Source organism: Mchenga conophoros, linkage group LG3 (assembly GCF_057382185.1).
Source record: "Mchenga conophoros isolate Kocher_MC1m ecotype Shallow Benthic linkage group LG3, M_conophoros_male_GT1.1, whole genome shotgun sequence".
Classification (NCBI taxonomy): domain Eukaryota; kingdom Metazoa; phylum Chordata; class Actinopteri; order Cichliformes; family Cichlidae; genus Mchenga; species Mchenga conophoros.
Genome location: NC_140528.1, coordinates 29930652 through 29957950, shown reverse-complemented (window position 1 = coordinate 29957950; position 27299 = coordinate 29930652). Strand labels below are relative to the sequence as shown.

General features: G+C 43.2%; 1 protein-coding gene across 1 annotated transcript; it reads left to right on the top strand.

Annotated features, from left to right (window-relative positions):
• Nucleotides 1-3971: 3971 nt before the first annotated feature.
• LOC146578083 (endoplasmic reticulum chaperone BiP-like) lies at nucleotides 3972-26947 on the top strand. The gene is made up of 9 exons (XM_085256443.1): nucleotides 3972-4035; nucleotides 22421-22555; nucleotides 22650-22881; nucleotides 22978-23115; nucleotides 23181-23293; nucleotides 23394-23784; nucleotides 23873-24110; nucleotides 24200-24367; nucleotides 24508-26947. Exons 2-9 carry the CDS (start codon nucleotides 22443-22445, stop codon nucleotides 25008-25010), a joined length of 1896 nt encoding a protein of 631 aa, XP_085112569.1. The 5' UTR covers nucleotides 3972-4035; nucleotides 22421-22442; the 3' UTR covers nucleotides 25011-26947.
• Nucleotides 26948-27299: the final 352 nt, after the last annotated feature.

Genomic DNA, 27299 nt, shown 5'->3' with positions numbered 1-27299 from the left:
ACATTGCATCCACGGCTTGAAGGCTAAACTGTTGTTTGTGATCTTCAGCACATTTCCTTAGTGCAAAATTTGCACAACTTGGAGATGAAGTTGCTCCAAACACATGTACTGTCATCCTGTATTCAACCATGGCTTGAGTGTAATCTCCGTTGGGCCACCAAAGGAATCTCAACATATCTCGATCCTCCTCTGGTATTTTAACCTGGTGAAACATGGCCTTAATGTCTGCAGCAATGACAACAGGTTCTTTACGAAATCTTGTCAGAACTCCAATTAACGTGCTGGTCAAGTCTGGACCTTGTAAGAGCTTGCTATTTAGCGACACTCCTTGATACTTGACTCCACAGTCAAACACCACTCTAAGGGTTTTCTTTTGCGGATGCAGCACACCATGGTGCGGCAAATACCATTTCCTGCCATCCATCCGTTCTAAGTTGTCTTCTGGTACCTTTTCTGCATAACCTTCAGAGATCATATCTGACATAAAGCTGTTATAGTCCTGCAGAAAAGTAGCGTTCTTCATAAGTCTTTTCTTCAGATTCTGAAGGCGTTGTTCAGCAACACTTTTATTATCTGGCATGCAGACCTTTAAGTCTTTCAATGGGAGTCCAATATAATAATGACCATTATGTAGCTTAGCAGTATTGGAAACTTTATCCAAAAACTGTTGGTCTTCCTTAGAAGGTTCTTTCTCATCTCTGGCACACTCTGGGAAATCAGTTTTAAACTGCTGATTCCACAGCTCATCAAGTTTCACCACTGAAACTCTATTGACACTTATCTGTGGCTGATTGTGAACTTCAGTTTGAGTCTCACCCAAAGGTCCGTTCACTGTCCAGCCAAGGACAGTTTTAACAGCATACGGTCCATCTCCAACACTTCTAATGACATCCAGTGGTTCCAGAGCCTTTGGCACATTCGAGCAAATTAGCAAATCGATTTCAGAGTCAATTTCTGGCAGATGTACAGACTTCAAATATGGCCACCGGATTATATCGTTCTGGTGGGGAATGTTTCCTTCATGGACAGGCATAGTGAACTGAGTATAAAGAATGGGAAGATCACAAAACTAATTTCCGTCTAGTCCAGCGACTTCTAAATCTGCAATAATATCCGTTTCAACAACTTTATTTTGTCCCATAGTTCTCAGCAGAATGTTGGATCTTCTTCCATGAATTTTCAGCTTATTCATCAGCTTTACTGTACAAAATGATGCAGTGCTGCCTGGGTCAAGAAATGCATAGGTGTACAGTGTTACATTTCCTTTCTTGGCCTTAACTTTCACAGGCACAATGGAAAGTTTAAATTCATCTTTACCGGCCCCAGTAAGAGCACTGGTCTGAATAGAGACTATGGCACGATTTTGAGTTTGTTCCTTTGATTCTTGTTCTTTACTCATTGTCTTTTGATAGATGTGTAACATTTGAGGATGATTTAAGCCACACGTCTTGCACCTGAGGCGCTTTTTGCAGTCTCTACTAATGTGACCTTTACAAAGACATCCGAAACAGACTCCATTCTCTTTTAGAAAAGTGATTTTGTCTTTTTGCGTTTTTCTTTCCAGCTCTTGACAATTTTCTAAGGTATGTTCACCTTTGCAAAACAAGCAACTCCTCATTTGTATTGTTCTTTCCTTTTCCTTAACTTTGTTATTCAACTTTTCAGATGCCATCACAGAGGTAGCAAATGAACTTTCTTTGAATCTTGTGTGAGTTTGAGACTTAAGTTTTCTTGTGTCTCTATTTGTCGTGCAGGTATCCTTGATGTCCCCAAACACTGGGTCAGATGCGATCTTAACTTGTTTTTCTAAAAACTCCACAAGATCCTTAAATGTAGCTTGTCGATTACACTTCTCATGGAAATCACAGAGTGCAGTTCTCCACTTATCTCTCTGCTTGTAGGGAAGTTTCTTTGTTATAGCTAACATGTTGGCGGGCATGTCAAGCTCCTGCATATAACTGAGATCTTCCATAGCATTGCAACAGCCTCTTAGGAATATTGTGTAAGCTTGAAGAGCTTTCGTGTCCTCGGCTTTTATTGAAGACCAAGCAAGTGCTTTACTCATGTAAGCCGTGGCAAGTTTATGTTCATTACCAAAATGCTGCCGTAATAAAGACTTTGCCTTTCTGAATCCTGCTTCTGAAGTCATGTGTAGGCAACTCCTTACAAGTTCTCTTGGTTGACCCTTTGTGTGTTGTTCCAGATAATAAAGACAATCTCCAGGGTCTTTATTTCTGCTTTCAATGTTGTGTTCAAACGATTTAATAAAAGTCTGGTACTGAAGTGGATCTCCATCAAAAACTGGGATCTCCTTTTTAGGTAATGAAGAAAGACTATGTTGTTGGATTAATAAAGCAGTGAGTTCGTTTTGCTTACTCATGACAGATAAGATGTTACAGTCTTCTTCATGACTAGAAATTTGAGAAGGTACATGTTTATTGTCACGTGAATTTCTAATGTCTGACTGATATGTCAAGGGATCTTCAGAAAGAGTCTGAGGTTGTATTGGAACTCTGCCTGTGGTTAAGAGAGATTGTGAGTCTGCAACATTATGCTCCCTAAAGATATGCACATGTTGCCTTTCATGTACAGGAGTATCTGGACTAGTATTCAACACTTGAGTTACCTTCTGTCCCTTTTCAAAATATGACTCCATACCATCTGATATTTTTGATAGTTTACTTTTAATACTGGATCCTTTTGAGACTTTCAGTACTTTCATTTTTGCAACCGTGGCAGCTATATTTGTTTCCAGCTCCAGTTGCTCCCGCTGTCTCCTTAACTGTGCTTCATGTTCCTCCAAGGCATGTTTATCCTTAAGCAGTTTTTGCCTTACCATCAGAGCAGCTGCTTCAGCTTCAGCCATTATTCGTGCTGATGTTGTACTTGATGCTCTGGAGTTTGAGCTTGAAGAACTGATTTTACTCTTTTTGCTTCCTATGTTTGAAACACTGTCACCTGGTTGTATTTCATCTTGTATGTCAGAATTTGTTTTAACCTGCTTTGGAGATGTTAAGATGTTATTTTTATCATTTGTGGAAGAAACCGTCTCCTTTGATAAAACAGGCTCAGCAGAAACGGGCACATCCAAAGTAACAGCAGTAGGCACTTTCTCAGCTTCATTGTCTTTTTTCATATATGGTCTTCCAGCTTCAAGAAGCCACCGTTTCACATCTTCAACAAAATCATCATTACATTTTGTTATGCGTCCAAACCAGTCAATATGAGCATCTTGTTCATCTTTAGGAATCAATAAAATGAATGCATCATGAACAGCTTTGGCATTTTTATACAAATCATTCAGTTTTTCCAAGTTAAGCAGCACAGCTTTTGCATTGTCATCCTTGTTCATCAAGTCTTTAATATCACGAGTTAACCCTTTAATCTTGTTAACATGAGCTTTTCGCTCTTTCTGCAAAGTTTCCATTTTAAAAGCAAGCGCTTTAGCCGTCAGTTTTGCAGATCTTTTTTCTTCCAGTTCATGTTCGGCTTCTTTTATTTCACTCATTGTCACTTTTTCACATGCATCAAAACAACATTATATTCCACAGCCTCAAAGATAGATCACAGCCAATACTTTTCTTCCGCGTAAACCATTGCGCAGCAGCGTCACAGGCTGTCAAAACCAGAGCAGAGTCCTCCAGCTTGCCGAATCAAGCACACGCACGCACACAACGCAGATCAAACCAATGTCCCCAATGGACAAGCGATGACACTTACAAACTGTGTTCAAAACATCCAATAATACACAGAGTGAATCCGCGTGTCCTACCGCTTCTGAAGTGTCTGTTGCGCTGCGTTCCACCATGCCAGTGTGACGGTGCCGTTTCCAATTACTCACTTGAGAACTGCGTCCACTCATCTGAAAGCTCCGTGACTCCAAAACGTATATCCAAAAATCCTCTTCATTGTTTTGATGCGTGCAATAAAAGACAAGGTTTTTCTGTTGACTAAATGTTGCGACTTTCATCCGTAAATAAAGCCGCGGCCGGCTGAGTTGGTTGTGTCCCTGTGACGCGCCTCCAATAATCCATAGTGAGTCGTACTTGTACTTTGCGCATTTATTTTAAGAACAAAACAAAAACAAACATTTGTGCTTTCAATCAATTTACAACTGGCGCATGGATTAACTGGTGTGCCAAAAAATGACGGTCAACAGAAATGTTTGCCCACAAACCACTCACCCAACACACCTGCTGCGAACACAGACACCAGCTAAATAGACTGTGACCACACCCACATCCCATCACCTGAGACGCAGGTAAAGCTATACACCTGTGCCACCAAAACAAAAAGGAAAAACATAAACATTGACTTTGGCTCTTACACGGCCGTTTTCTGGTCCGCTGGCTAGGCTACTGGCTGGGCGCCATCGCCTGAGCGGCCGCCGTTGCCTTCCGCACGGCCGGCCCCCGGACCGCCAACGCCTGAGCGGCCGCCGGTGCCTTCCGCACGGCCGGCCCCCGGACCGCCAACGCCTGAGCGGCCGCCGTTGCCTTCCGCACGGCCGGCCCCCGGACCGCCAACGCCTGAGCGGCCGCCGTTGCCTTCCGCATGGCCGGCCCCCTGAACTTTTTTTGCGCGCCGTCACGGCCTTCTTCGTGGACAGCCTCCCGGACTCTTTACACGCCGCCACGGCCTTCTTCGTGGCCGGCCGCCTGAGCTGTGCTTCGGACTCTGCTCCCCTGTGACTTTTGTGAACATTTGTTTGGGACTCTGGGGCCTCCGTTTTGGTCGTGGCCCGGTCCCTCCGTCCTGGGCCCCCTGCCGCCCGCCCGGGTCTGGTGGTGTGTTTCTGTGGCTGTCTGGGGCCAGCCCTTGAGGGGGGGGGTACTGTCATGGTCCTGCGGCTATGACTCAGTGACTTTATGTTTATGTACTTATTGTTATTACTTTCATTATTATTCATGGCTGTTTTGGGATGGTTTGTGTTTGGGGTTTTAGACACTGGGTTCTGGGTTTGTGCTCCCTCTGTTGGTCCCTGGTGTTAGTGTTCCCCTGTCTCATCAGGTCAATCAGGTCCAGCTGTTTCCCCCACCTGTGTGTGATTTCCCAGTATCTCTTTGTGTATTTATAGTGTGTGATTTCCTCTGCTCCTCGTCGCGTCGTCTGTGTTCATACCTGGTGTAATCCCCTGCGTGCTCTCCCTGCTGTTCTCCCTTCATGTTCAGGTTTGTTATTCCTTTGTGTCGTTTCTCCCAGTTTAGTTCGTCCTTAGTTCTGTTTTACCATCTCCACTTTATGTTTTGTTATTATCAATAAATCACCCTCACAACTGAGAAGTGCTGCGTTTTGAGTCCTCCTTCCACTCTCCACACGGCCGCTGCCCTGGACCGTGACAGGACAGTGGAGTTGGAAAACGAGGTTAGCAAGCTGAAATCGGAGGGGCGACAACGCCGGTGCAATGCACGCATTGTAGGGGTGAAGGAGGGCTTTGAAAACACCGGGAAACCTACGGCAGTTATTGCTACAATGCTGATAATAGTTAAATAGTGTTGGGGGAAAACTCTGTTAAAGACCCAGGAGAAATAAAGACACAATGAGACAAAGTTACTTTTTATGCTTTAACGTGCGCACGGGTAAGCTGTTAAGAACAACTCACGACGTGAACAGAGGCTTGGCACTTTTTATAGGAAAGACAGTGAGAACAGGATAAGAAAATAATAAACAGATAAAATAAACAACTCCATATGTGGCGCTAGTCTCGTCAGCAGAGAGCTGGGAGAGATAAAACAATCTAAAACAATATGTCCCAAAACAATATGTCTTTGCTGAGAAAGTCTAAAAGGATAATTCTAAACTAATCTAACCATAGACAAAGGGCATCTTTGTACATTTAAAAGAAGGTAAAGAAACATAGAATCGTTTTTCCTGTAACATTCCCTCCTGTTTTAACTTATTTTAAATATGAAAAACAGTTGTCTGAAAAGGTTACTGATTAGTTACGCTTAGCAATTCTCTAATTTTCAAAATATCAGAAATGTAACTCATGTGGTCTAAAGAATAAAATAAATAAAAAAAGAACAAAAAGAACAAAGAAAAGCATAGTAAATGAAATAACAAGAAGAATAATCAAGAAAATAATAAAAATAAAACTACAAAAAATAAAAGGATAAAAAGAAAAGGATAAAAACCTTATATTGTACCTGCATAAACTACTAATGTGTTAATCAGTGCGTGATCACTTGACAAGTCATTTTTAATCACCACGTCATTCATTAGCAGCTATTACAAGTTCTCCTCTAACAGAATTGCAACGGGATGCTGGTCTTCTTGAGGCACGGCAACATAAGCAGTCATTGTAGTTGTTATCATCTTTGAAATCATTACTCTTAGACATGGCAACACACACAACACTAATATGAGCAGTGCTATCATGATGAGACCTAGAAGGACAAACGGCTTTGCTACAGCAGCCAGCCATGAACCGCCGAACAGCCAGTCCAGCCAGTCTAGCCAGCCTTGTGCTGCAGCTGCTCCAGGTGTGTGGTCAGTGACATATTTTTGCAGAACTGTCAAATTCTGCAAAGCTTCATAAATGTCTCCTCCAGCTTCGTATCCATCAGGGATAAAAGTGCAACATGTCTCCCCGATCAGCTTACAAACTCCTCCTTGTGATGCTGTTAGCAGGTCTAGTGTCAGTCTGTTCTGCAGCACCATCATTCTCATGGCCTTCTGTTCTCCTGCTAAGGCCGGTCCTAGGGTCTTTGTCAAAGTTGATGCGTCGTAGCAGAGCATATCGGTTGATCTCCACATGATCCCGCACCTCGGCAGCTCCAATGCCGGGGATCAAGCTCTGTAAGAATTTCACTCCTCCTCAGATGCGAAACTCTGGTTCCTTTACTGCTGGGTGCCGTCCGCGCACATCCTGTCTGGTACTGAGTCTTTGTTTGTAGTGTCATCCAGTAGATAGGTGAGTAGGCAGCTCCCCCACTGCCTGCGATCCATTGTTCATCACACATACTGGCAGTTGTGCTGCGTTCAGCTTGTTCAGTAGAATTACATCAGGCAGTGGGTCTGAGACTTGGGGCCAGGTCAGTAGGTAGGTCTGTCCGGAACAGTTCACATTTGTGGGTGATGATGACCTCCAGGTTGCTTTTGCTGGGATGCTGTAGTTGGCCTTGGACCAAAGAGTACCGTAGCCTGGATGTGTTGCCAGGCCCAACAGACACCAACTGTGATCTTCAGGTATGCTGTACGGCCACAGGCCAGACGTCTGTGAGGATAGGGGCATGTGGGTACATGCATAGCAGTCAGTTTTATTATTCCAGTAAGCTGTAGTGTTCATAAACTGCCACCAGAAATTAGTGGCGCAACCATGGGGAAACTTGGTGTACTTTCCTTTGTCATACAGTGTCTGCCTTTTCTTCATATAGCGTGACTTGTTGTCCCTCACGGAAGCAAAGATGAGGAGCCCGGCCAGGGTCAGGGCCGCTGCAGTTATTAGGAGCCACCACCTCATGACAACAGGACACACCCTCCTGTCGTGAGTAGACCCCCCGGCCAGGAAAGCTGTCCCCTCCACCGGGCGAGATCACAACAAGTGGGCACGCCTGTGTCAACTGTGTTTAGATGGCTTCACTTACTCGCCTGCAGTGACTCTGATGGATCCAGGATGGTCGTTCCGCAATTTTGCAAGCGGTGGGCGTGGTGAGGAGAACCTGATGTGGTCCCTCCCACCTGGGTGCGCTCCAGTTTTTCCTTTGGAGCACCTTGATCAGAACCCAGTCACCGGGCTGTAATCTGCAAGGCACTTGATAGACATCATTACGTTCTTCGTTATTTACAATCATCTCTTTATTGTTGTGGTTAGTTCAGTTTGGATCAGAGAAGAACGCAGGCTGAATCCAGGTAAAGGTGTCAAAAATAGTGATCTTTATTACATACTTCTAAAAGAAGCATGGGAAGACAAAGCATACAGCAAACAACAATCTTCTCCGGGCGGAGGCTCCTTTTTCCCTTTATATTATCCTGATGATGTCACACAGTTAGATCTTACTGGAAATGATATCAACTCTCCACACTCCACAAGATTACCTTATATAGACATCAGGATAAGACTTTTAGAGAAAAACAAGTGTGTTCTTATGTGTATTTTGTGAGGCTGTGTGTCCTTATAGAGAGGATGTCCTAACACGACCTCCTCTTATTAATAAGTGTGTTTGTGAACGTGCGTGTGTTACATGACTCTCCATGCATGTTGGTGTAGGCCTGACTACGTGCAAAACTGAATGTAGGCGTCCAAGGTCCAACAGGACCAGATGGTGCTCCAACACTGTGCAGACCATTTGAGACTGATTAGAAGATGATGATGAGCCTCAGATTAACATAGATATACTTCAGAGATTATGCTGTCATCAGATTCAACAATGATAAATGATTAATCAATGATGGTTATGATTATAAACTGTCATCATAAGAATACAAAATAAAATATCTCTTTTCCACATTATTTTCCTACAACTTAGACATACATTTTGCTACTGAAATTTCATCTGCCTTTTTCACTGGGTAGATTTCTGGCCACTTTGAGAATACATCTATAACCACTAGGGCGTATTTTTACCCCTGGCATTCATTTAGCTCAATAAAGTCCATATGGATTGTGTGGTCTCAGGTTTCCCTGAGCATTATATTTTTGACACGTCATGCACGTTCTGACAAATTGTTTTGCTGAGGTTTCAAAATTTACAGTGTAGAATTTACAGTGTAGAATTTACAGTGTAGAATTTACAGTGTAGAAATGAGAGTTGACAATACTGGTCAGTCCCCCTGTTGACAAATGCGTACAGCCATGAGTCACTAATGCCGCCGTTTTGTGGAGGGATTTTGGCAACACTGGCTTGCCATAACGCATCATTAAGTCGTTTTTTCAGAACTGCACCGTGTTTTAGCCATTTTGCCTGCTCGGCTGTGCTTGCTGTGTGTCAGCAAAGTTATTGCCTGTAGCAATGAAAGAGGCGTTGTAAGAGGTTGGCATGCTGAACCGGTTTTCCGGTTGGTGTAATCATTCCTCTGTTTTGCCAAATTTTTTGCAAAATGATGCACAGCAGAGAAAACATACTGGCTGTCTGTATGTATGTTTATTAGTTTGTCCTTGTGTATTTAGCTTTTGCGTATCACAGCTATCAGCTCAGCGCTCTGTGCAGAACATGAAGAAGAAAATGGTTTTGCTTCTATTATTTTACTATCTGTGGTTACTGTGTAACCTACACAATTTCGGCCTGTGCTGTAAGGTCAAATGCTGTTCTCCTAGCTTCCACACTTGCTGATCATAAGGTGGGTCTGGGCCTGGAGTTTGTTTAAATCTCAGAATGTTGTGATACTCGGTCGGTTTCTGGAAAGTGGATGTGGCGGGTGTCATTTAGTACGCACTCAGGTGTAATACCAGAAAAGAATGGCATGACTGCTATCTTAAGTTTTGTCAGAGCGTCTCTACCTAGCAAATTTACTGGACACGACGGGTCATATATGCATTTAATAAAGCACCTGCGGCCACTTGCTGTATGTACTAGTTCTAAAGGGGCAGTTAATTGTTGTACAGTTGTGTGGCCTGAAGCTGACTTTACAACTAATTTGTCCTTGGAAAACTGTAAGTTTAAGTGGCTGCCTCAGAACTGTTTTGCATTATTTCTCTGTGGCCTACTCCTACAATCTCGTGTGAAGTGACCTTCCTCTCCACGGTTCTAGCAGGCGTTGTCTCTATGTTATCTGCTGTTTCTGCGTGGCTGTCTGCGGCCTTGGTGTTTGTGACTTTGCTCGCCTCTCTGTTCCTGATAGCCACCTGCAAATTAGTGTTTTAGTCTGTTGTCAACACGTCAGCCTTATTTTTAAGTTACAGAATGCTCCTTCTTTTTTTTTGTCTTGGTTTGGGAGAATAGATGCAACACTACATTTTCACTTAAGGCATTTTTTGATAATTTCTAGTTCTTCAAACAGTTCATGGATCTCACACATTTCAAACTTTCAAGTTAGGGTTGTTTCCCATTTATATATATATATATATATATATATATATATATATATATATATATATATATATATATATATATATATATATATATTTTTTTTTTTATATATATATTTAACTTTGCATTGCTCACAGCTCATAGCTCACAGCTCTAAACCTAGGCATTTTTCAATCATATGCCTAATCACTATGTGTCATTGTGACTCTCAAGTATTGTCACAAGTTCGTTTAAATTAGTTTCCAAAACCAACAAAATAATCAAACAAAAACAAAAAACATAAACGTGTCAGGACACAAAAGAAAAAAGAAAAAAAAATGCTGCCACCCGAACAAGGCAGAAGTCTGCATATGTTGGCTTTTAATAGCATGCAGCTTGTAACATGGTAGACTAATGTGCCTGTGTTAATTCAGCTCCATATTATTGTGTGAAGTTGCACTGGGTTGGGAGTGGTGTTGTGTGTGTCACATTTTTGGTGAGCCAATGGCTGGAATGGGGTTGGACTAATTAGAGGCAGGTGTACTTGATTGCACTGATACACTGGTCTACTTATAGCCCACACTACAACCACTGCTGTGTCGTTGTGTCTCTCTGTGCAGATATGTAATGTGATGAAATCAGATATGTTTGGATGGATGGGTTTTGCGCTATGAATGTTATATTAAGTGTGTCGTTTTGTCTCTCTGTGCAGTCCAGGGCCTATTATATGCCACAGCCTAAAGGCAGCAGGGTTGCAGAGGCTTGAGTGACCACTGACTATATGCTTGCAGGGTGGTGGGTCTCCAAGGACAACTTCTAACCCTGTTAAAGGCAACATGTGGAGTGCAACTTGGCTGTGTGGCATAGCTGGCTCTGGCCTTGGGACTGTGTGTTTTTATACAATTCTTAAGTGGGAAACTGGACTGTTTTATCTTTTATCTCTTGATATATTTTTCGTCAATAAATTATCTTTTAGAATTTTATTGACTGACATCTTTTTGCCCACGACTGAGACGGTTGGTCAGACCTAGAGTCTTTCTTTGGGTGTGTTACAGCAGCTTCTGCTCTAAAAGAAACAAATAAATAAAAAGAAAAGAAAATGTGGAACATGCTCATCAGCTTAGCAGTGTCTACATATTTAATTCAGCTTCTCAATCCTGTAGTTTTAGCTGTTGTCTACAGGGTTTTGCTTATTGGTTGTTATTATAGGTGTGCTCTATATCTCAGCAATGTGTCATTCTAGGATGATAGGTTTCAAGCTGGTCAAGTGCCTCTATGCACTTCATTAGTTTAGTTATTCTCTGTATTGTCTTCATCTCACATGTCATTACACTGAGTTTCAGCAAACTGTAAGCTTGATGCAGACTACTGCTTAACAATTATCCACCTCACATCATAACCGATTAAGGTGCCTCTTCATATTAATATTATGTCATTGTTAATATTATCCTCTTTGTCTTATATAACAGCAATAGCATATTATAATATTTTATTAGTGTGTACCATTATACTACTACTGAGCCAATTTCTTATTCAGCAAACAGATAATTTTGAATTCATCCAATCTGCGGTCACATTTGTTCTCTCTGTTGCATGGCGGACCAGGCAGTTCTATTATAATATATTATTTATATTTTATTTTGTATCCATCAAGGGCTTCAGGTGATCTGCAGTTATCACCATTTTCCCAAGGTGGAGACAGTTACATTTTCACACACTGTCCTTGGCTGAACAGTGACACAGTCTTAATATACTTTATTTATTTTATTAAAATATTTTCGTGTGAATTATTTGCTTTATATTCATTTTATACATGCTGGGCATGGTCATCATGCCAACTGTGTTTCATTGTTAACATCACTTTACAGGTTGTTATCCTTGCTATTATTAATTTCAAATACTCTAAAGATCATTTCTACTGTAATTTTCCCTTTGTTCATCTTTATTTTGTACTTTTTATATTTATATCTACTCAGTGGGGTCTGTTTTCAACCCTTTTAAACTACTTCAAACTACTTTGATCTCTAGTTTTCACTTAATAAGGGATTATTAAGTTCTTCCTGATATGGGTGTTGCTGCAGATGCGGCTGCAGGAATGAGTGATGGTTTACTAAAAGGATTGTGGGAACTGCAGTGTCTCGTCTTCTGGTTTTACTAAACTGGCAGTTGGATTCTGTTCTTCTGACTGTTTATATTTTGTTTTCTTAAATCTCTCAGTTTACAGACACTGTTTTTGTCCGGCGTCTGGACTTTTCTTTTCTCACCACTGCTCGTCAGCAGGAGTGAGTTTTAATTTCACTTGCTTGATTACCCATCTTATTTATGTATTTACTTATTTTTGTTTAAGTAATATATACACGATACAGCTGCTATCACCTTCGCTGGTATTAGAGACGAGAGTGGTTGCTCACACGCCCTTCTACTTTCGGACTATTTCCAAAAGCGGTGTGAACTTTACGAGACGGAACTCGACCATTCAAACCTAACCCACAGAGGTGGGGAGCTTCCAGTCGACGAGCTCCAAGCTACCAGTCGACGAGCTACTTCCACTATTTTAAATTCCCTGAATTCAAAACGTGCTTTTACGCAAGATTGTGTCAGTGTGTCTGTATCTACCTGGTCAGTGTCGCCGGGTCTGGTCCACCTCGATCGGGCCCCACCACCGTGGGTCGCTTTCTAAGACGTTGGCCAAGACTCGAATTTAACGCTCTTGGTCTTTTACCACACACCTGGTGTGTGGGCTGTCGACAGACGAACAACGTGGACTGGTCACGGAGATGGGACACGATGGAGGCGCTCCGGCTCTCGAAGGACCAAGAAATGTTGTGGGAAAACTCTGTTAAAGACCCAGGAGAAATAAAGACACAATGAGACAAAGTTACTTTCTTTATCAAACGTGTACACGGGTAAGCTGTTCAGAACAACTCACCTCATGAACAGAGGCTTGGCACTTTTTATAGGAAAGACAGTGAGAACAGGATAAGAAAATACAAAACAGATAAAATAAACAACTCCATATGTGGCGCTAGTCTCGTCAGCAGAGAGCTGGGAGAAAGCTGTGAGAGATAAAACAATCTAAAACAATATGTCCCAAAACAGTATGTCTTTGCTGAGAAAGTCTAAAAGGATAATTCTAAACTAATCTAACCATAGACAAAGGGCATGCTTGCACATTTAAAAGAAGGTAAAGAAACATAGAATCATTTTTCCTGTAACAAATAGTAATATAGGTAATATAAGATAATAGTTTAGATAATAGAATTCTTCCCAAGGTTTTAGTTTGCCAATACAACTCTATTGTTATCTCAGACCATAGAAGGTACAATTAGATGTAAATTTTTATGAACGCTCAAGTCAAAAACCGGCCTGCTTGATCCTTTACTCCTAACTAAAGACTCATTTAAAAAAATGGTCTCTGAGCAAATACAGTTTTTCTTAGAGACAAATCAAACCCAAGGGATGAAAATGACTGTTGTATGGGAGGCATTAAAGGCCTATCTTAGAGGCCAGATAATTTCATATGTATCATTTCAAAAAAGAAATACTTACAACAAATGAACAACCTAGCCAACAGTATAAAAGAGTGCTTAAAAACTGCTTATATGCAGAAAATCCAACACCAGACCTCTATAAGAGAAAATTATTACTAAACAAAATCTTGTCCATTCAGCAAACAGAACATTAATTTTTCAAATCAATGCAAAAGTTCTATGAACATGGAGAAAGAGCCGGAAAACTTTTGGCACATCAAACTAAGCAATCCATATCAGCTAACACGATTTCTGAAATCTGTAAAACCTCTGGAGAAAAGACGTCCGATCCGAAAACCATTAATGACCAGTTTGAAAATGTTCTGTTCCAGTCTTTATACTTCAGATCCGGTTGATGAAAAAAAGATTGCTGAAACTGTCACGGTCTGGCTAGGGCAGACCGTATGTTGCAGGGAAGGACTCAAGCGCAGACCGAAATGAGGTGTGAATAACAAAATAAGCCGTTTATTGAAACTAGAAATGAGGGTACAAAATAACAGGGCATCGTTGAAAACTAAACAAATACCTAAACTGGGTGAACTAATAACAAAACATGAAAAACCTTAACCATAGTGAACTGACATGGGTACCTGGAGATGAGCAGACGACCTGACAATGGCATGCAGAAAACAAAGGGCTTAAATACATACATGAGGTGATCAGGGGAAGTGGAGACACATGGGGGAAACAGCTGACAGACATAAACCTAATGACAGGACCAGGAAAGGAAAGCTAAATACAATAAACAAAGAACACATGACATTGTCAGAATAAAACAGGAAATACTAAAACTAAAACATGACAACACAACTTAACAGACCTAATATGTGATGAATAAATACAAAACCCCAAAAACATAGAAAACCCAGGAACAATAACTGCCTAAACTAAAGGCAGATAGGAAATAACACAAACTAAAAATCGCATAACAAAATGAGACGAATACAAACATGAACTCAGAGCGCTGGGTCAGAGACCCAGCCTGTGACAGAGCCCCCCCCTCAAGGGCGGATACCAGACGCCCAAAACCTCGAAAAAACAAAACCAAAAACAACACACCAAGGGCGGGCGGTGGGGGTCCAGGACGGAGGGCCAGAAACAAGGCCAAAAAAAACCAAAATGTCAATCAAAATCACACGAGCGCAGGGAACAGTTCATGACTCCTCAGGGGGCCGACCCGGAGGGTGACGGTCCAGAAAGTCATAGTCCATGTGATCAGGGGGCCGGCCCGGGGGCCGACGGCACAGAAGTTCATGGTCGAACAGTTCCGGGGGCCGTCCGTGCGGACGGCAATGGCGGCGACATGGAAACCGTTCAGGGGGCCGACCGTGTGGACGGCAACGGCGTAGAAACAGTTCAGGTGGCCGACCTCGACGGCGGTGACGTCCAGCAGGTGGCCGAAGATTCCCAGGTGCAGAGCGAGGCTTGGGCGGCGGCATAACAGCCGTAGGACCAGGCGACGCTGAAGCAGAGGCCGGACCGGGCGGAGCAGAAGACTCGGAGGCCGGACCAGGCGGAGCAGAAGACTCGGAGGCCAGACCAGGCGGAGCAGAAGACTCGGAGGCCGGACCAGGCGGAGCAGAAGACGTAGCAGAGGCCGGGCCAGGCGGAGCTGAAGACGTAGCAGAGGCCGGGGCTAATGGCGGCTGGATGGGCTCCTCGGGCCCTCCAGCGGAGACAGGTGGCTGAAGCGATTCCTCGGACCCTCCAGCGGAGACAGGTGGCTGAAGCGATTCCTCGGACCCTCCAGCAGAGGAAACGTGAAGCTGGCTGGGTTCTCCGGAACCTCCAGCAGAGGAAACTTGAAGCTGGCTGGGTTCTCCGGAACCTCCAGCAGAGGAAACTTGAAGCTGGCTGGGTTCTCCGGAACCTCCAGCAGAGGAAACTTGAAGCTGGCTGGGTTCTCCTGAACCTCCAGCAGACGAAGCATGACCAGCAGGTGTAGAGACCACCGGCTGGACAGAAGGCTGAGCAGGTGATGGAGCGAATGACTGAGCTGAACAATGGGGAGCTGGCTGAGCTGCACAGTGGGCTAAGGGCTGAGCTAATGGAAACACAGGAAAATGAACTATGGACTGGGCTGCTAACAGAGATAATGACTGAGCTATAGACTGAAAAGCATGCAGTAGTGATGGTGGTGTTGGTTGCGGACTGAATTCTCCTGAGCCTTCAGTAGAGACAGGGACGGGTGCAGGAGCATGCCGGACACTAGCCACTCCCACCCGAGGAGTAGGTACGGGTACGGAGACGGGCTGTATCCTGGCTGCCCTCACCCTGGGGACCGGCATGGGTGCAGGGGTGGACTGGTTCACAGCCCCCCTCACCCCGGAAGCCGGGACAGGCACCGGCAACGGCTGGGCAACTGCCCTTCCCACCCGAGGAGCAGGTACGGGTGCAGAAAGGGTCAGAGCCTCAGCCGGCCTGGAAACCAGAGCAGGGACCAGCTGGGCCTCAGACTCCCTCACCCGAGGAACTGGTACGGGTGCAGGGGTATGCTGGGCCCGAGCTGCCCTGGCAGCAGAAACACGAACAGGCAAAGGAGCAGGCTCAGAAAAAAACAGTCTTAGAAACGGCAGGCTTAGGGTTAATATGTATTGGGTCGACAAAAACTGATCTATCAAAAATGAATCCGCCGTCCACTTCATGTTTTGCAGTCTTAGTATTAGCAGTCCTTGGGTTAACGGTCTTAGAGTGATCTGACTTGGGGATGATTGAACCAGACTTAACAAAACCTGAACTGACAGAACCTGAACTGAGTGTTGTAGACCTGGTAGAAGTGTTAACAGTTTTTCCTTTAACCGCATGTGCAGACTTAAGCGAGCGGGAATTGTCTTTCATCCCTCCCTGCGTAGAGGGAGTAAAACAAAACGGATCCTCCCAGTCCACGTCGTCATCCATAAGGGAAATTCCCCATGGATCGGTAGTGAGCCGATTGTTTTTAATGTCAGACGGGACGTGAGAATAAAAGTCATTTTCACTCACCACCGTGTGCTCGGCATTGTCCAGTTTATGGTGACGGGTGCGCCGCTTCCTTCGAGCGGAGGAAGCCGGCGGAGCGAGCGACTGAGCCCCTGGTGCACAGAACGGTGACACCGAGGCTGGAGCGTGAGTGCCTGAAGCCACACGGAGGACTCCCACCTGAAGCGAGCGAGGCTTAGATGCAGGCAGCGCAACAGGCGGGGACTTTCGGCAGCTCTTGGGACCTCCGAGAGCTAGCCGAGTCCCGTGGAAAATGCACTCGTAGTCGGGGGTACGCCACGGCTTCCAGCGGAGCCCCTCCTCCAGCTGGGCGAAGGCTGCCTCCCGACGCTCGTAAAGCTCGCGGTCTGCTGAGTCCATAGTGGTCAGGTCGTACTGTCACGGTCTGGCTAGGGCAGACCGTATGTTGCAGGGAAGGACTCAAGCGCAGACCGAAATGAGGTGTGAATAACAAAATAAGCCGTTTATTGAAACTAGAAATGAGGGTACAAAATAACAGGGCATCGTTGAAAACTAAACAAATACCTAAACTGGGTGAACTAATAACAAAACATGAAAAACCTTAACCATAGTGAACTGACATGGGTACCTGGAGATGAGCAGACGACCTGACAATGGCATGCAGAAAACAAAGGGCTTAAATACATACATGAGGTGATCAGGGGAAGTGGAGACACATGGGGGAAACAGCTGACAGACATAAACCTAATGACAGGACCAGGAGAGGAAAGCTAAATACAATAAACAAAGAACACATGACATTGTCAGAATAAAACAGGAAATACTAAAACTAAAACATGACAACACAACTTAACAGACCTAATATGTGATGAATAAATACAAAACCCCAAAAACATAGAAAACCCAGGAACAATAACTGCCTAAACTAAAGGCAGATAGGAAATAACACAAACTAAAAATCGCATAACAAAATGAGACGAATACAAACATGAACTCAGAGCGCTGGGTCAGAGACCCAGCCTGTGACAGAAACGCTTGATAGATTACCGATTCCACAAATATCTGTAAATGACAGAACAGAAATTGATAGAGAGATAACCATTAGTGAAATTGTCAAAGTAATTAAATCAATGCAAAGTAACAAGGCACCAGGACCTGATGGTTTCCCTATTGAACTATATAAAATATTTATAGACAAACTAGCACGAATACTCAAAGATGGAGACATATTTTCTTTCAAGAGAAATTACCAGACACTATGAAACAAGCCATAATTTCTGTGCTGTACAAAAAGGGTAAGGATCCCTCACAATGCAGCTCCTACAGACCGGTGAGCCTCTTAAATTGTGATTACAATATTCTCACAAAAATCTTAGCTAATAGAATCGATCTTACACTGCCAAAAATTATTAATCCTGATCAAACCGGCTTTATACCAGGGCGACAGTCATTTTATAATATGCACCGCCTATTTAATATTTTACCAAAAGAAAACCAAAAGAAAAGTCAGAAATAATAATTTCTCTTGATGCAGAAAAGGCCTTTGACCGTATAGAATGGCCATATCTTCATGCGGTCCTAAATAAATTTGAATTTGGCCCATTGTTTCGAAAATGGATTAAAATACTGTATTCAAAATCAAATCAAAATCAAATCAAATCACTTTTATTGTCACAGGCACACTGGCACAGCACATGCGAGTGAAATTCTTGTGTGCGAGCCCCACAAGCAACAGAGATGTGCAAACACAACAACACAAATGAGCAAAATACAAGAATGGCCAACCTGAAACTAATAAATATATGTACAATATATAATAGTGTATGCATTTCTGGATGTGTATACTAAATATTATCCTACGTGTGTGTGTGTGTGTGTGTGTGTGTGTGTGTGTGTGTGTGTGTGTATACACATTTTTACAAATTAAATAGTAAAAAAAATAAAATAATAATAATGAATAAAATATATAAAATATACAGAGTTGAATATGTGCAAAACAAGTGGCATTTATATACAGTGTGGAGTGCATAGTGTTGCAGTTCCAGTAGTGAAGCTGAGGTGTCTATGAAGTGTTCAGCAGTCTGATGGCCTGGTGGAAGAAGCTGTCTCTCAGTCTGCTGGTACGGGACCGGATGCTGCAGAACCTCCTTCCTGATGGAAGCAGTCTGAACAGTTTATGGCTGGGGTGACTGGAGTCCTTGATGATCCTCCCCGCTTTCCTCAGGCAGCGCTTCCTGTAGATGTCTTGGAGGGAGGGAAGCTCACCTCCAATTATCTACTCGCTGGAGAGCTTTGCAGTTGTAGGCGGTGCTGTTGTGTACTGACCACGTAAGATCCTCAGCCAGATGTACTCCGAGGAACCGGAAGCTGCTCACTCTCTCCACAGCAGCGCCGTTGATGGTGATGGGGGTGTACTTCTCTACACCTCCGGAAGTCCACTATCAACTCCTTTGTCTTTGCGACGTTGAGGGTGAGATGGTTGTCTTGACACCAGTGGGTCAGGGCGCTGACCTCCTCCCTGTAAGCCGTCATCACCGTTGGTGATAAGACCCACCACTGTAGTGTCGTCCGCAAACTTCACAATGATGTTGGAGTTGTTAGTGGCTGTGCAGTCGTAGGTGTAGAGTGAGTACAGGAGAGGGCTCAGTACACACCCCTGTGGAGCACCAGTGTTCAGTGTGATGGGGGATGAGGTGATGCTGCCCAGTCTGACCACTTGGCGTCTGTCAGACAGGAAGCTAAGGATCCAGCTGCAGAGGGAGCTGCTCAGTCCTAGATCCTGCAGTTTCCTGTCCAGCTTCGAGGGAACAATGGTATTGAATGCTGAGCTGTAATCTACAAACAGCATTCTCACATACGTGTCTCTCTTCTCCAGGTGTGACAGGGCAGTATGTAGTGTCAGGGCTATGGCATCATCAGTGGACCTGTTGTGGCGGTATGCGAACTGTAGAGGGTCCAGTGAGTCGGGTAGTGCAGAGCGGATGAAGTCCCTGACCAGCTTCTCGAAGCATTTGCTCACGATGGGGGTCAGGGCTACAGGTCGCCAGTCGTTTAATGAGGAGATGGTGGAGGATTTGGGTACAGGGACGATGGTGGCCATTTTGAAGCAGGCTGGGACTACAGACAGAGAGAGGGAAAGGTTGAAGATGTGTGTGAACACTCCAGCCAGCTGAGCCGCGCATGACTTGAGGACCCGGCCGGGAATCCCGTCCGGACCAGTAGCTTTGCGCGCGTTCACCTTCCTGAAGCCCTTCCGCACATCCTCCTCAGACACAGTGTGCGCACTGACGTCATCTGCGGTGCGCACACTGTCCGGTCTCATGGTGTTCGCTGTGTCGAATCTAGCGTAGAATACGTTTAGATCCTCACACAGAGAGGCCGTGGTCTGCGGTGTGCTGGTTTTCCCTCTAAAGTCTGTGATCGTGTTTAGTCCCTGCCACATACTCCGAGGGTTGTCAAACTGTTGCTCCACCCTGTCCCTGTACTCATGTTTGGCTGCTTTGATCATCTTCCGGAGTTGGTAATGTGCGTATTTGTAGTCCGATGTGTTCGTGGAGGCAAAGGCGGTGTTCCGTGCCGCGCGAACATCTCCGTTAATCCAGGGTTTTTGATTTGGGAAGGATTTAACTGTTCTATTCCTCTCCAGTTGCAGCAGTGAGGACAAATAATGTAACCTCTGACATTTTTCAGCTTGGTAGAGGCTGCAGGCAAGGCTGTAGTTTATCTCCCTATCTTTTCAAGTTAGTAATTGAACCTTTAGCTATCGCTCTTAGGGAGGACGGTCAGGTTGCCGGAATCTCTAGGGACGGGACAGTGCACAAAGTATCATTGTGTGCAGATGACCTATTGCTGTATATATCTCATCCAACGGGATCAATCCCTAAACTGCTCAAGGTATTAGACCACTTCGGACGCATATCTGGATGCAAATTGAACTATTCAAAAAGCCCACTGTTCCCTATTAATAACATAGAGCAAGATTTCTCTGCCTTCCCTTTTAAATTAGAAAAAGAAACGTTTAAACATTTGGGAATAAATATAACCCGTACAATGAACGAGTTGCGGATTCATAATTTTGACACTTTGTTAGAACAAACATCACAAGATTTTAAAAAATGGGCAACACTTCCGATCTCATTAGCAGGCAGAATAAATATAGTTAAAATGACGGTCTTATCAAAATTTCTCTATGTTTTCCAAATGGTTCCTGTTTTTATAACCAAATCAAGTTTCAAAGATTTAAACAGATTAATAGCAACATTTATTTGGAAAAATTCAAATCCCAGAATAGAAAAAACATATTTGGAAGTACCAAAAGAGGCTGGTGGGCTAGGGTTGCCAAATTTTATCTTTTACTACTGGGCGGCTAATATCACCAAATTATTGCACTGGAAATATGTTTATGAGAACAGCGAGGGTGAGGCTTGGGTAAAAATGGAACTGATGTCAAATCCACTTCTCCTCCTAACCTCATCCCTAGCTCTAAATCAAAAACAGAAAATAACAAATCCAGTTGTAAGAACATCTATTAAAATATGGCTTCAATTCAGAAGGCACTTCTGTTTGCAACAGGTTAGTAATTTTTTTTCCTGTTGCTTTTAACCCTTTTTTTTTTGCCATCCATTTCAGATAAAGCATTCCAAATTTGGCATAATAATGGTTTGAAGTTTTTTTACAATTTATTTTCAGGAGAAACTTTTAACACCTTTGACGCTCTGATGAGAGATTACAATATACCAACCTCACATATGTTTAGATACCTGCAAATACGAAGTTTTGCAAAAACATTGTTTCCTTCTTTCCCCTACCTACCTCCTAAAAATCAAGTGGATACCATTTTGGAAATGGATCCTTTTGGCAAAAGGAGAATCTCCGTCATATACAAACTGATACAGAGCTTAAGGCCTATTACTTGGGAAAAAACTAAAAATAATTGGGAAAAAGACATTGGGGTGGATTGATCTGATGATGAGTGGAGATCTTGTTTGAATCGTATACATACTTCCTCCCTTTGCATGCGCCATGGTTTAATTCAGTTTAAAATTCTTCATCGTCTTCATTATACAAGAGAGAGGCTTTCAAAATTTTTCCCAGAAGCCGATCCTGCCTGTCCCAGGTGTGGATATAATCCAGCAAATGAGGGTCACATGATGTGGTCTTGTCCGAACCTGGAAAATTACTGGGGAAATATATTTAAAGTATTATCTCACATCAGTGCGCAGAATTTAGTGCTTGATTTCCACATTGGCATTTTTGGAGTTATGCCATTTCAATACAAAATTAGTAAATCTCAGGAAAATGCCATAGCGTTTGCTACGTTGCTTGCCCGTAGACTTATTCTATTCCACTGGAAGTCTGATAAGGCTCCTTCATACATACAATGGTTAAAGGAGGTGCTTTTCTTTTTACCACTGGAAAAACTTAGATACAGAGTTCTCTCATCACAACAAAAATTCTCTGCGACTTGGAACCCATTTATTGACTATATAGAAACGTGTTTTCCAGACGTGTGACATACGTTTTTTGTTTGTTTTTGTTTTGTTTCTGTTTACATGAGCCTCGGGTGGGGGGGGGAGGGGGGGATGTTTCTCTTTTTTTTTTTTTTTGTATAATGGCAACGTTTTCATTATGTATTGTGACCATGATTTGTGAAAAAAAAATTAAAATAGAAGTTTAAGAAAAAAAATTAAAATAGAAGTTTAAAAAAAAAAGTCATTCACTCAGTCAAACATTTTATTTTTACAAATTGCAACAAACGTTGCACAGTTTTGTCAATATATTTTAAGTTGCTAAAAGAAGACTGGACTGATTCTACTCTAGGTACAATAACACAGTCATAAAATATTTACAGTATTTATTCTCTAAGACCAATTTCAAATCTGCCACGGTTCTGGGACTCACCAAATCACATCTGTACCATTGGCTTTTTGAACTTAGTCCACTTATTGATCTCAAGGCCACATTGATTTATGTTGTATTTCTTTTCTACATTTCTCCTTGTAGATTGGAGAGGAAACAAACAAAGATGAAGCTGTTGTGGGTTGTGATTCTGTTAGTCGGCACAGTGTTTGGCGCCGCCGATGATGACAAGAACACTGGGACTGTGATTGGGATTGATCTGGGGACCACATACTCTTGGTAAGTCACTTCAGACTCTTTAAATAATGACACGATACCACTGTTGGGAAAAAAAAGGTGAGATTCAGACTGAATTCAAGCTGTTATCTTGCAGTGTTGGAGTGTTCAAGAATGGGCGTGTGGAGATTATTCCCAATGACCAGGGAAACCGAATCACCCCCTCCTACGTGGCCTTCACCAGTGAAGGTGAGCGTCTGATTGGTGATGCTGCCAAGAATCAGCTGACCTCTAACCCTGAGAACACCATTTTTGATGCAAAGAGGCTGATTGGTCGCACATGGGGTGACTGGTCTGTGCAGCAGGACATCAAGTACCTGCCCTTCAAGGTGAGCTTCTAAACTGAAAATAAAACTTGTTGGTTCTTTGGGTCATGTTTGAGCTAAATTCTTGTTAAATTAATTTTGATGTATATTCCTATGAAGGTTATTGAGAAGAAGAGCAAGCCCCATATCCAGGTTGACATTGGTGGTGGCCAGGTTAAGACCTTTGCTCCTGAGGAGGTTTGTGCGATGGTGTTGACTAAGATGAAGGAGACAGCTGAGGCTTACCTGGGCAAGAAGGTACAAAAATGCTAATCTTAATTAATTGGTGTATCGTCAAATCTAACTTTATCCTTTTTCCTCAGGTCACACATGCTGTGATCACTGTCCCAGCCTACTTCAATGATGCCCAGCGCCTGGCCACTAAGGATGCTGGTACCATTGCTGGTCTGAATGTTGTGCGAATCATCAATGAGGCGTAAGCATCCAATCAAAATGAATTTGATCATCTGCTATTTGAAACTGTAAAAATGTCCCTGCCCTCCCTTCTAACAATAAGTTCTCACTGTATTCTTTAGAACTGCTGCTGGTATTGCTTATGGCCTGGACAAGAAGGATGGAGTGAAGAACATTCTTGTCTTCGATCTGGGCGGTGGCAGCTTTGATGTTTCTATTCTGACCATTGACAATGGTGTATTCGAAGTGGTGGCCACCAATGGTGACACTCACCTGGGGGGTGAGGACTTTGACCACCGTATCATGGAGCACTTCATCAAGCTGTACAAGAAGAAAACTGGCAAAGATGTGCGCAAAGACAACCGTGCTGTGCAGAAGCTGCGTCGCGAGGTCGAGAAGGCCAAGAGGGAGCTATCTGCCCGGCACCAAACCCACATTGAGATCGAGTCATTCTTTAAGGGGGAAGACTTCACTGAGACCCTGACTCGTGCCAAGTTTGAAGAGCTGAACATGGTAAGATATTAATCTGGTTTTGAAAATATTGCATATCAAATCCTAATGAAGAAGCGGTAGGACAACTTGTGTGTTCTTTAAAACCCAGGACCTGTTCCGGTCCACCCTGAAGCCTGTACAGAAAGTGCTGGAAGATGCTGACATAAGGAAGTTTGACATTGATGAGATTGTCCTGGTTGGAGGCTCCACTCGTATCCCCAAAATCCAGCAGTTGGTGAAGGAGTTCTTCAATGGCAAGGAGCCATGTAGAGGCATTAACCCTGATGAGGCTGTGGCATACGGAACTGCTGTGCGGGCTGGTGCGCTTTCTGGAGAGGAGGACACTGGTGAGTCATGGCTCTTAGAAAAATTTTATTTAATAGGGTTGAGCTTTCAAATGTGATCCTGTTTACTAAACCTTTTCCTTCACTTGCAGGTGATGTGGTTCTTCTGGATGTATGCCCCATTACCCTTGGTGTTGAGACTGTTGGAGGAGTAATGACCAAGCTGATCCCCAGGAACACAGTGGTGCCCACCAAAAAAGCCCAGATGTTTTCTACAGCCTCTGATAACCAGAAAACTGTCGCCATCAAAGTCTATGAAGGTAAGAGTTTGGATATAGTTTTTTCAAGTTCCATTATAGTGCTTTATAAAAAGAATCCAATGACAAGAAACACATGACAGTTAAATTATATGTTCCACAAGTCTAATTGTCACCTTTTTTTTTTTTTTTTTTTTTTTTAGGTGAGCGTCCTTTGACCAAAGACAACCATTTTCTGGCTACCTTTGACCTGACTGGCATCCCCCCTGCTCCTCGTGGTGTACCGCTGATTGAAGTCACCTTTGAGATTGATGTCAATGGCATTCTGCATGTTACTGCTGAGGACAAGGCCACAGGCAACAAGAACAAGATCACAACTGACCAGAACTGGCTAATGCCTGAGGACATCAAACGCATGGTGAACGACGCCAAGCACTTTGCTGAGGAAGACAAGAAGGTGAAAGACAGGATCAATGCTCACAATGAGCTGGAGGGCTACGCATATTCCCTGAAGAACCAGATTGAATCCATTGAGAAGGTAGTGGAGGAAAAGATTGAGTGGTTGGACTCCCACCAAGATGCTGACCTGGACGACTTCCAGGCCAAGAAGAAGGAACTTGAGGAGGTGGTTCAGTCCACTATCAGTACGACCTGTGGTAGTGCAGGTGGTCCACCAAAGAGAAGGATGAGTTGTAGGCAGGTCTGAAGTCTTATCACTCCTTGGCCCTCTGGCATGTTGGTGTACATATTGGACTGATGGGACTCAAATTGTGAGAGGAGTGGTGGCAAAGGGGCTGACCATAATAAATTGAGTATGGGCTGACCATACTGAGAGACTTTAAAATACGTTTCAGTGTGTAGCTGTACTCGGGTGGTAGAGCAGCTCATCTACCAACCAGAAGGTTGGTGGTTCGCAGTCTGCACCAGGTCCTCTGGTGGTCAGGGCCGTCTGACCACCAGGTCCATCATTTACCAGGCTCCTCCTGGTAAATGATGGGCGCCCAAATCCTTCTCAGAATCATAATCCAACACAGCGATGATGATGAGCAGAAATAGACGACATCATTCTGCTAAGATGTTGATCAGACTCATGTCTTTGATTAAGAACAAAGATGATCTACTTACTAGCAGCTCTCTTTAGCACTCTTATGTTTATGACAAAAGAATTTCTCTCTGCCTCGGTAAAGTTCTTCTTCTCTTGTCCTATCTTATCTTAGTTTATATTATCTTATCTTATGCTATGGAAATATAATGCTTCCTATGAAATGAAATAGGGAACCTACAGTATGTATTTCCACTTTATCACATGACATGAAAACAACAAAAAAATCTGTTCTTGCACATTTGTGTTTTTTCCATTTTCACTAGAAACTGGAGTTCAGCAGCAGAAGCTTCTGTTTCTTTCACAGTTTTTCGTTTTCTCGTGTTATTGAGTGCAGCCTGTCGCGCGGTGTTGTGAGCAAACTGTATGTGTTTGTGCACAGATGCTCCTGACAGTGTGGAAATCTACACTATAGTAAATGTGGAGATTGGAGTCCAGAACACTCTGATCTGTCATGTGACTAAAGGCTGCATGTGTGCAAAGCAATGGAAGTGTGTTCAATGATCTCTAATAATATGGTCTGAAATAAAAAAAAACAAGCAGAAAGTGTTGGTCCCAGCACAAAGACTGACTGTTTACAGATGTGAAGGTCCACGTCTCTCTCTGTCTCTGCAGAGGTGGAGGACGTTGAATCCATTCTGGGACCTGCAATATTTTGTGGAGTGGGTCTGACTGTCGGTGTCCTCGGCGTGGCAGCAGGAATCTATCTCTTCATCTGAGGAATAGAATAGAATACAATAGAATAGAATTCAACTTTATTGTCATTGCACATGCACAGGTACAGGGCAACGAAATGCAGTTTGCATCCATCCAGAAGTGCTTTAGTGATATAGGTATATTACAATATATATTAGCAATAGTATAGATATGTAAGTATATTACAGAAATGGGTCTGTTATGGTATGTTATAATGTACACGGTATGAAGTATGTTGTGAATATTCTATAACTAAGTATGTACAGGCTGTAGTGAGTACAAGCTATGTACAGGCTATGAACAGGATATAAATATGAAAAACTATACAGAATGTGAAATAAATAACTTTACAGAAATCTGAGATATACAGCTATACAGAAATGGGAACTATGCAAGTTGTAAACAGTTGTAGGATTAAAGATTATTGAATGTACAGAATGATTATTTACACAGAGCTATACAGTAGTGCAGTTAAGATAAGTTAAGATAAGGAAGAAAGTGATGCTGATCGGTTGATGCTAATGTTTTAATAAATTCTGAGGTAGACACCATCCTGTGATGAACTGATTTTTATATGATTCATTACAAATGAAACATGTGGAGGAAAACTGTGGCAGCTGGTCCGAATGATCTCAGACCCTCCTCATCCTCACTGGGACTGATTATTGATGTGAAACGGAGAGTTTCACATCATTAAAGATTTACTGAGGAAACGTTGATTTCAGTGTGTTTCTGAATGTTTCTGTTGTGGAACGGTCTCATGCTGTATTTGGTGAGCTGATTTTTCTTGTGTGCAGAATGAAGATGAAGCTCGTGACTTTTTGAATTAAAATAACTGAATGTTTCTTTTTGATATTAAATTCATTCTTTTTATGGAGCAGCAAAATTGAAAAACAAATAAAAATCAGGTTAAAAGAAAGGCTAAAAAACCTCAGGCCTTATCAGACTTCTATTTCCATTAATTGTTTCAAAGGTCTTGTCCGGGAACCTGAACAAATTAAACCTGATTACATTTTAAGAAAAGACTGAAAAGATGAGCCCATCCAGCACCATCCTTGCCTGGTCCAGCCTCGTCTGGTCCTGCCTTGTCTTGTCCGGCAGTCGCTCGGCCTGTACCACCTCACCATTGCCAGCCGCTCTCTAGGCCCCTAGCTGGACATTGTTACTGTGTAAGGCGGCCTCCTGAACGAGTTCGTT

What these genes read in the sequence shown, in the direction of transcription:
- LOC146578083 (XM_085256443.1), top strand. Translation starts at nt 22,443, where the DNA reads ATGAAGCTGTTGTGGGTTGTGATTCTGTTAGTCGGCACAGTGTTTGGC. An exon ending in CTGGGGACCACATACTCTTG is followed by an intron (nt 22,556 to 22,649) that starts GTAAGTCACTTC and finishes GTTATCTTGCAG; the next exon opens with TGTTGGAGTGTTCAAGAATG. An exon ending in TTCTGGAGAGGAGGACACTG is followed by an intron (nt 24,111 to 24,199) that starts GTGAGTCATGGC and finishes CTTCACTTGCAG; the next exon opens with GTGATGTGGTTCTTCTGGAT.